Raw genomic sequence first — 10,013 nt, 5'->3', positions numbered from 1 at the left:
AGCATATAGCTACACAGAAGATAAGTGAATGAACGGCCTCCTGAACGCTCTTGTTACCTCGTAAGAAGTTAGAAAGAAATGGAGTATATTTTTCTCACGACCGTGTCTAGAGTTTATAACGTTTTACGAATGATTTTTAATACATACAATACGTAGGAGAAAATTCGACGTTAGTGGTTTAACAGTTATAGACTATTAAAACTGGTGGAACTATAATATCACGCGATATCAGGAACGTTTCCGATGATATTTATAGATATAAGCGTTATAGCGTGTAAGAGAACAGCTTCGGAGTTATTTAGAATTGTAGGTCAGTTCATTGTAGGGGATGTGCGAGGGAAAACGTTAAACGTGCTGTTTTTCCCATTAAAACGTGTAAAAACCGGTAGAAACGAAGGACAGAACTTTGCTAGAACGTTGATCTAGACGTATCTACGCTAACGCACGATAACTCCTACGATATATAACTGTGTACGTACGTATGTATATACCTATTTAAACGTTACTCTCTTCTACCTGTTGCTCGCACAATGAAACTAATTTTCCGCAAGAGAAGTTATGTGGACTCACGTACTTACTTACACGTTCCCTCCTCTCTCTGAATCTAATATAACCTGCATCTTTATCCGATTGTTATCTATACTTATTATTTTTTTCCTTCACGCTATGAGACACGATCTCTGTATATAATTTTCTTTTACCCTTTTTTCTTCTCTCTCTCTTTTTTTTTTTTTTCTTTTTTTTCTTTCCAATTCATATAAATTCTGTTATATGAATTCGATTGATTCTAAACCTGTGCCCTTGTTAAAGTTTAATAGTATATCGTGTAAAAGATCGTTCGACGTTTCTAACATTGATGGACGGTCTTAATCAAAGCGTCCGTTTCCAAATGGATAGGACGAAGAGTAGAGAGAAAGAGGGAGGAAGAGAGAGAGAGAGAGAGAGAGAGAGAGAGAGAGAGAGAGAGGGAGGAGGAGCAAGGCAACGGTAATGTCCAGCCATATACCATGTTCCTTTTCAAAGAGATCCATCAATTCGAAGAGCAGCATAGTATTACTATTAACAATGTGGAGACGTGACGTTGCACGACGACAGGCGGTGCGCATAACTTGTACTCACCCTCTTTCTCTCTCTCTCTCTCTCTCTCTCTCCCTCTCTCTCCCTCTCTCTCTCTCTCTCTCTCTTTGTCGCTTTTGTCTCGGACTCCTTTCATATAACACGATTCGAACGCAATTAAATGGTAACAATGGTCAACCGTAAGGTCGAGGATGATATTATCAACGATTTAGGACTCATTGTCCTGCAACCAGTAAAAACGTTTAAGAATGATCTATTCTTTGTCGACGTACCTTTAAAAGATAAATCTTGTCATGGTGAAAATTAAAAAAAAATAAAAGAAAAGAGAAGAGAAAGAGAGAAAGGAAGGAAGAAAGAAAGAAGGGATGAAAAGAGGACAAGAAAAATAAAATGTAAGACATATAATCTCCTTCAATCTTGAAGAAGTTCGTCTTCGTGATTTTGTTGCAGTTACGATAACGTAGACTCGCCTAATTATGGTAGGCACTTGAACGGACACGGTTCACCCCCAGCTACGAATTCGTCTCAAGGGAGAGATTATCACGGCGGTGGTAGCGGTGGTGCATCCTCTCCGTATAATCATCATCAACAACATCATCATCATAATCATCATGCACAGGACGGAAGTTATCAGTATGGGAGATTCGATGCTAGTGCGCTTCACATTGCGCATGCTCTCAAGCAAACGGAACTTCAAAAGGGTTATAGCAAGGCTCGCGAGAAGCCCATCGATTATTATCTGGTGAGTCATTCGACGTATGTATATATGTATGTATGTATGTATGTGTGTATGTGTAGTACAACTTTATATATATATATGTATATGTATAAAATATGTAGTTTACTTTGAACGTGTAACGTTACGTATATGTATGTATATATGTATACACGTACATACGTATGTATTACGTTCTCCTCGCACGACGAGGAGAGCCTGTGGTCATCGCCGTATTAGGACGAGAGAGTTTACTATGTCGAGTCCCTCTTCGTTCAACTCGAACCACTCTTGCACGCGGCCTCCTTATTTTCCTTCAAGAGTCTCTTCGTGTTTCAAAGAACGATCGTGAAATAATTCGATTATTTTATATTTATCCCCTCGATATTTTTAATCGATACGGTGCATGGTCCGGGTATCAAAAAAAAAAAAGAAAAAAAGAAAGAAATTGGATTAATACCAACGAAAATTTATTTCACCCGAATAAGAAGAAAAAATTCGAATTGTTTTTTCTCCTCTTTCTTTTGTATATCTCGTTTTTACACCAAAAAAAAAAAAGAACATTCTAATCCCTAAAAGAATAATCTCTAAAAGAGTAATCTCTCAAAGAGATATCTCCTGTATAATATGAGAGACTTATAATAGATACGATCTTATCCTCGATATTATCTTAAACAGGTTCTCTAAACTCAAACGCATAAGTGTTTCTAGTTGCGATTCTCTAGCGGTATTCTTGTTCTGGCACTCGATTAACTTCGGTTAAACGAAGATTTATTCGTCAATTTTAAAAGATCGTTTGTAATCTCGTTATCTTAATAGGATATTTATCGTTTCGCGTTAAATGATGTTTGAAATATAGTAAGAGAAGGTACGGAATGGTATGACACAATTCCCGTCGATTCTATAAAAAGCAATCGCTGAATAAAAGGTTGTCACCGGATTTGTGATTCGCTTTGTCCTTGACTCTGGGTCACTCGGCTATAAAGAGAAGCTGCGCGATTAACCATCTCTCTCTATCTCTCTCTCTCTCTCTCTCTCTCTCTCTCTTTCTTTCTCTATCTCCGTCTGCAGTGACGTTAACTTCGTCAAATGAAATATTTACAAATTTTTGATCTAACCAAATAGAAAATAATCACGTCGAGTATTTGCTCGTAGAGAAAGAAAAAGAGGAAGAAAAAAGAGACGAAGTTTGGTATTCTTTTTTTTCTTGCTTTCCCACCTCCTCCACCCTCCTGCCCACCTCTCTGGCCTCGTCTTGACTTGGACAGAAAACGGAGATAAATCGTTCGGAGTGTAAACCGGTCCTGGAAGTTTCAAGAGACGAGCGTGGAATCCGACATGCGTTTCTGCGAGAAACTTTGAGAAGAAAAAAAAAAAGAAAGGAAAAAAGAAATAGAAAGAAACAAAAAAGAAAAAATAAGAAAAAAAAAGAAAAGAAAGAATAAAATGGCGCGTCTCTTCAAAAGAGAAAAGAATTTCGCAGTGACGTTTCCGATCGGTTTTGATGCGGAATGTGTAACGCGCACGGCTCAGATACGATGTTTACATGAAAATGAGTTTGCCGCTTTTCCCATCGGTCCTTCTGAAGAATCCCAAGGAGGAGAAGGAGGAATAAGAAGAAGAGGAGGAGGAGGAGGAGGAGGAGGAGGAGGAGGAGGAGGAGGAGAAGAACAAACCGCTAGTCGCTCTACTATCGAAACGTTTTCTCTTATAATCCGCTTTCGCGCGTTGCTTGGCGAAATACGATTTGGTGGATTGCCATTTTGCGTGATATCTGGTGAATGCCAGAGACAGTAGTGTCCGCCGTCGACACCGGACTATGTATGGCTATGCGTAAAAGGAACGAAAGACAGCGTGGGCTCGATGACGCGAGATACGCGTGTTACGTTTCTTCTCTTAGACCCTTTTTCCACGCGAATGCCAACGCCGGAAACACCCGCATGAATTTCGATATCTCGCGTGGGTGAAAACGAATGAACTTTATTCATTTTTTCAGGTTTTTCTCCGTCCCTTCTTTTATTTTAATATAACTCTGTCATTCTCGGCCTTTTCATAAAATGGTGCTCTAATATGTTTATGTATATAAAAAAAAATATATATATATATATGTCGCGGAAATTATTATGAAAATTAATAGATAATAATAAGTGATATTATTATTCATTTTCGTTTTTCAAAGAAACAGGTATAAGATCGTCGTGCGAGTAGCAGTTAGCAAATTTAATATTTGTGTTTTTCACAATGGTAAAAACATTATGAATTACATTAAGAAAAGAAAAACCATAAGAGAAAACTAGTTCTCCTTGTTATAGTAGATATATCCTAGAGTACACTTTCCGTAACCAGAAGATATCCACGATATAATCGATCGATTCCCAAGCCGAGATTCTTTTTCCTTGGTTAGGAAGAAAGACAATGAGTTTCCCTCGTTACTCGAATCGTTAACACAACGAAGTAAAGTAACATCTTCGCTTTTCCTGCTGCTTGAAAGCGGAAGGAAAGAGAAGCTTTCTTTGCGGTCACGCGAAAGGGAATCGTTTTCGTTTCTGTGATTCTAATTTGAAGATTGTTTCTTTTTAAATTAAAGATTTTCTTCGTGCGCAACTTTCTTTTTTTCATTGAATTAATTAAGAGAGAACGAAAAATACAAATTAAACTTTTGTTCGTGTATTCTCGTTTTTTTTCCTTTTTTTTTTTTTAATACACACTTCATTAAAAAAAAAAAAAAGAAAAAAAAAAAAGAAAAAAAAAGAAAGAAAAGGAAAGGAGAAAAAATTATGAAAGAAAATGATATCCGTTGGAGCAATTCTAATTGGAAAGAAGCTCTTTTTAAATTTAGAATCTTTTTTACACACAAACACACACACACACACACACACCTATACTGTCTTTTTTTTTAATTGATTTTACAAGAGAAAACGAAAAAAAATAGAAATAAAATTTTTCATTCATATCTATGCTTTAATAATCTCGTTTTTTGAAACACTTAAGGAGCATTATGGCTTCATTTAAAAAAGAAAAAGAAGTTAATGAAAGAAAATGGTATTTATAAGTTGAGGAGGGCTCGCCTTCGTAGGAAAGCCAATATTCTCGGTTCTCGCCTTATCCTCATTCGGGGTTACTCGAACGAGCGTGTTCGCGTATGCGTGTGATGTAATCGTTGCGTGGGTATCTCTATCTTTCCGTCTCTCTCTCTCTTTCTCTCTCTCTCTCTCTCTGTCTCTTTCCCTCTCTCTGTTCATACCAACGTTTGCTAGCGTAACGCAACGATGAAATTACTGTTATAAAATCGAGGAGATTATTTAAGAAGAATGTTTCATATAAGTGGATTGTTCTTTTCAATTTTCGAGGATTTCGAGAAGAAAAAAAAAAGAGACAAGCACCTTGATCTTAGCGGGTACTTATCTTACTATGAAATAAAAAATTTTCTTCCCCTTTCTATTTTCTTTTTCACGATCAAAAAGATTCATTATCAAAGTAGAACTTGAATGAGATCTAGGAGAGACGGAAGAAAGCAGAAACGAGCCGTGAAAGTAGTTTCAGCAAAAAGTGGACGACCGAGGTTAAGACTGACGCGAGCGAACGTTGATTGTAACAAATAAAGAATATATATATGTGTGTATCTCTCTGTGTGTGTGTGTGTGTTTTGTGTGTATATATATATATATATGTATACGTATGTATGTATATATTTAATAGCGAACCCCATAACTTTAATTGCAACCTGCTGTAGAAAACCTGTTCGATAGAGAGAATCGATCGGTTCGAAGTTGATGTTAGAAACAGTGTTCTGCCGATCGCGTTAACGAAAACTTTTCCAAATTTCTATCGTGATAACATAAGAAAAGTTTTATCAAATCCGTATTGAAACAGACGAGATTCAACGATGAGGAGACTTCGCGAGGACTTGGAAATTCTCGAAACGATTAACATCGTGCACGATGTGAAACAGATGTTTTCTTTCCTCGATAAATTCGTTAGTTATCAACGAGTTAAGATTTAAGTATACGCGAGTCATTCTATAAATGAATAAATAAATAAATAAATAAGTAAATAAGTAACTATAAGTAAAAATATGTATATATGTATTAATGTGAAAAATATAATTTGTCGATCAGGATCGAGACGAACAGACGCGTTTGGAGATGAAGCATCGCAAGGAGGAAGATGATCTTTATAGAAAATTTGCTCACCATCGAGAAGAAGAAGATCGACGGATTAGAGAAGAATTTAGAGTACGTATGATGGCTACGTTCGAGTACTTTGTTCTTTTCTTTTTTTGTTTGATTTGATTTGTCAATTTATACGGTATTAGTGATTTATCTCGTCCTCTTTCTTTCTCTTTTTTTTTTCTATCTTCGTATGTTTACTTTACAAAATGAAATAAAAAAGGACGAGTGGGAGAAGGAGCTGGAGCAATTATCGGCGAGGTGGGAACGAGAGAAGGGAGGAAGAGCGCGTACCCAACAATTTCAACAGGAGAAAGAGGACTTGGAGAAAAACATGACTCTTCGCAGAGACAAAAAGAAGGAAAGTCTCACGAGGAAAATGTTGGAGCACGAGCGGTACGTTTATATTATCTAATTAAAATGGCAGATGGCTTATCATTATGGCGATGTCTTACTTGCATAATATTCGGTTAATGTCGAGCGTTTACTTAGAAGAACCACAGCTGAACGATTCAAATTATTATTACCGTGGAACATTATTTTAATGAGAAAGGAAAAAAAAAAATATATATATATATATATATATATATATATATATATCGTTTCGCAAACTGTACCGAGTCTCGCGTACGTAGCCCTTCGCTTCAGGGATTAAGAGAGAAATTTCTTTCGAAAGATAAAAAAAACTTGGAATAATCGATGAATATTATTTGATCTTTTGACGAATTTACAGAGCTGCCACGGCAGCATTGGTTGAGAAGCAGAGTTCGGAGATGTTGGAACTGATAAACGAGGCAAGAAGCGAGTACATGCTTCAAGAGAGTTTGTATCTCGATGAGGGTGACGGTTATACTCAAGAAGCACCACCACCGTATCCTTCCCGAGCTCCACCACCTCAGCCACCGGCCTTAGCTAAGTATCACATTTACAACGATCCCATGGAATTCGCGGATATGGATCAAATCGCGATCTCGGTAAGAATACGATCCTCGAGTTATGAGAGAAGGAATCGGTGAGGATTTAATACATTTTTTGTATACTCCTAGGTCGCTCAAGAAGATCAAAAGACGTTTACCGACCTTGTACGTCAATTGGTTAGCAGATGTGGCTCGGATATCGAGAAGGCAAGGACGATATTTCGGTGGATCACTGTAAAGAATCTCAACACCATGCAATTCGATGAGAATTTGCGAGGAGATACGCCTATGGGACTCTTGAGAGGGATCAAACACGGCACCGAGAGTTATCACGTTTTATTTAAACGACTCTGCAGGTAGGATCGACGATCCAAACGAATCGTTAGCAACGTCAGCTATATTATCTTTCAATCGTATCGTACGATTTTTAGTTACGCTGGGTTGCACTGCGTCGTTATCAAAGGTTACAGCAAGTCCGCTGGTTATCAGCCGGGCGTCTGTTTCGAGGACAATAGGTTCAGGAATAGTTGGAACGCCGTTTACGTCGCCGGCGCGTGGAGATTCGTTCAGTGCAATTGGGGAGCTCGACATCTCGTAAATGCCAAAGAAGTCCCACGTCCTGGCCAACCAAAAGCAAAGAACGATAGCCTAAGGTACATTTTCGAGATCGTACGAGTTTATTTTTAACGGAGTTAATATATATATGTATATATAAAACTTAGGTACGAGTACGACGATCATTACTTTCTCACGGATCCGAGAGAATTTATATACGAATTCTTTCCACTTCAAGAAGATTGGCAATTGCTCAAACAACCGATCACGTTGAAAGATTTCGAGGAATTACCCTTCGTACGATCGTTATTCTTCAGGTACATTTTGCAACAAATCTCTTTTCCAAATGTCGTTGGATGTCAAACTAAATATTATAGATCAGAACTCCCCAATATTTTAACGGCAACTATCGACTATATAGCGATAGAAACCGACTCGCGAAAGTACCGTTCCTTATAAATTCTGTGCTTGCAGATATGGCCTTTATTTTCCGGATACGAACACAAATGCCGTTATGTACACGGATTCGACCGGTGCCGCGACCGTAAGAATAGCGATGCCTGCACACATGCAATCGTCCCTCATTTTTCACTATAATCTGAAATTTTACGATAACGACGGCGACGGATACGATGGGGTTTCGTTGAAACGTTTCGTCATGCAGGTAAGTACAACGTTTCCAATAAATAACAGTAATAAAATAAAAAGGTCGATGATTTTCGTTCGTCGTAAAAAGAACAAAAAAAGAAAGAAATAGAGATAAAAAAGAAAAGGAAAAGAAAGAGAAGCGAACGAAAAATCGACTCAAACAGTATATCGATCGGAAAACGTCGAAGATCTCGTATCGATTAGGGGGAAAATGTTTGCAGTCGGTCGTCGGTAACATCGTTGCATTTCGAGTGCACGCTCCGTGCTCGGGAGCATTCCTCTTGGACATATTTGCGAACGCGGTCACGCCGAAGGAGTACTTGACGGGTGAGCCAATGAAGTTTAAGAGCGTGTGCAAATTCAAAATCGCTTGCGAAGAACTTCAGACGGTGATGGTTCCACTTCCGGATTGTGCCAGCGGCGAGTGGGGTCCTACCAAGGCTACCAGACTGTTTGGATTAATACCGATAACTCATCAGGTTCGTTCGAAATCGTTTGAAACATTTTTCGTGATTCGCGATAGGTTCGTATAAGACGGATGAGTCGTTAATGACTCTTAAATCGCATGGAATATTTTTACGAATATTTTTTTATTTTTGTCTCGTTTTTCTATAGGAAGCTCTGGTATTCGCCGGACGAGAACTAGAGATTCAGTTTCGTATGTCACGACCTTTGACCGACTTCATGGCGACTCTCCACAAGAACGGTATCGAAGAGAAACGACTGTCAAAGTACGTCGCGCATTCGATCGCTGACGACGACGTTGTAACTTTCTCGATAAGTTTCCCAGAGGAAGGCCAATACGGTCTTGATATTTACACGAGAGAATCAACCGGACCAACTACCGCCCAACACGACGTCACCGGTGAAAAACATTTGCTAACCCATTGTTGCAAGTATCTCATCAATTCCAGCAAACGGAATTAAGGGACTTCAATGGGGAAGATTCTTCTATTTATCTTTCTAACTCGCGTGGACTCGTTCCTGTTGTCGTCGTCGTCGTTGGTCCTCGTTGTCCTTTTTATAACAGGATAGAACTGAGATCCTCTGCAGTAGACGTGACGAACTCTGGTGAAAATGAAGCGTCAGCTTGTCGTCGTTGTCGAGCTCATTAACAATTTCTGTCTCTCTCTCTCTCTCTCTCTTTCTCTCTTTCTCTCTGACGTGTCTTTTAATTTAAAGTCTTCCAACAAAATAGCAATTACGTTCTTGGATAAACCGGTCGAGTAGCCTCGACGTTACAACGTGCGACTGTTTCTCTCTTTCTCTCTCTCTCTTTCTCTCTTTGAATATGTCGCAAAACTATCCCCAGCTACAATTAACATAATGAACGTTATTTCCACCATTGGCGTTTCATAATGACTTTGCTAAGACTCGGATGATGATCCTTTCCTATGAATTTTTTCTTACGTAAAGTAAGTGACGTAGAACTCGTTTACGTTATAAACAATGTTACAAGAAGATAAAGGAAACTCGAATCAAAATAGAAGTTTTTTCATGGTTGTTTTTTTTTTTTTTTCGTTTTTAACGATGAGACAAAGTAAAGGGTAAAACATACGTATCGTCAAGCACGGTGTAAGCGAGTTAACGAGCTACCTCCAGAGATATTTTTCATCATAATGTAGAGCATGTACGGTCATAGGTATATTTGGATAAATCGAACGAGAGAGAAAGAAAGAGAAAGAGAAATAGAGAGAGAAAGAGAAATTTAAGTTTTCAGTAGATACGAAGAAATTAGTATGTTATAGGAAATGTGGCTGGGGTCATAAAAAATTATTTTTTGTTGAAGTAGCGATAAAAAATACAACATAAGCTTTTATCAAGTATTTTATCGAATGGTTTTATAAAAAAATGAATATATATACATACATGCATGTGTACACACACACACACACACACACACACACACACACACGCACGCACGCACGCACG

The 10,013-nt window shown here is 38.2% G+C and overlaps 1 protein-coding gene across 5 annotated transcripts in view; it reads left to right on the top strand.

Moving 5' to 3' along the window:
* LOC122629105 (hillarin) overlaps positions 1–9,945 on the top strand; it is a 16,643-nt gene extending 6,698 nt beyond the window's left edge. For all 5 annotated transcript variants that reach the window (XM_043812156.1, XM_043812153.1, XM_043812155.1 and 2 more), the window contains exons 3-12: positions 1,528–1,819; positions 5,911–6,027; positions 6,185–6,357; positions 6,695–6,935; positions 7,008–7,234; positions 7,310–7,531; positions 7,601–7,750; positions 7,908–8,097; positions 8,303–8,560; positions 8,697–9,945. In XM_043812156.1, coding sequence (XP_043668091.1) covers positions 1,528–1,819; positions 5,911–6,027; positions 6,185–6,357; positions 6,695–6,935; positions 7,008–7,234; positions 7,310–7,531; positions 7,601–7,750; positions 7,908–8,097; positions 8,303–8,560; positions 8,697–9,008 — 2,182 coding nt within the window. In that variant the 3' untranslated portion in view covers positions 9,009–9,945. The remainder of the gene's footprint in view (positions 1–1,527; positions 1,820–5,910; positions 6,028–6,184; positions 6,358–6,694; positions 6,936–7,007; positions 7,235–7,309; positions 7,532–7,600; positions 7,751–7,907; positions 8,098–8,302; positions 8,561–8,696) is intronic.
* The last annotated feature ends 68 nt before the right edge of the window (positions 9,946–10,013 follow it).

The sequence above is a fragment of the Vespula pensylvanica genome, chromosome 5, assembly GCF_014466175.1.
Source record: "Vespula pensylvanica isolate Volc-1 chromosome 5, ASM1446617v1, whole genome shotgun sequence".
Classification (NCBI taxonomy): Eukaryota; Metazoa; Arthropoda; class Insecta; order Hymenoptera; family Vespidae; genus Vespula; species Vespula pensylvanica.
This window is presented reverse-complemented; position numbering and strand designations above follow the sequence as displayed.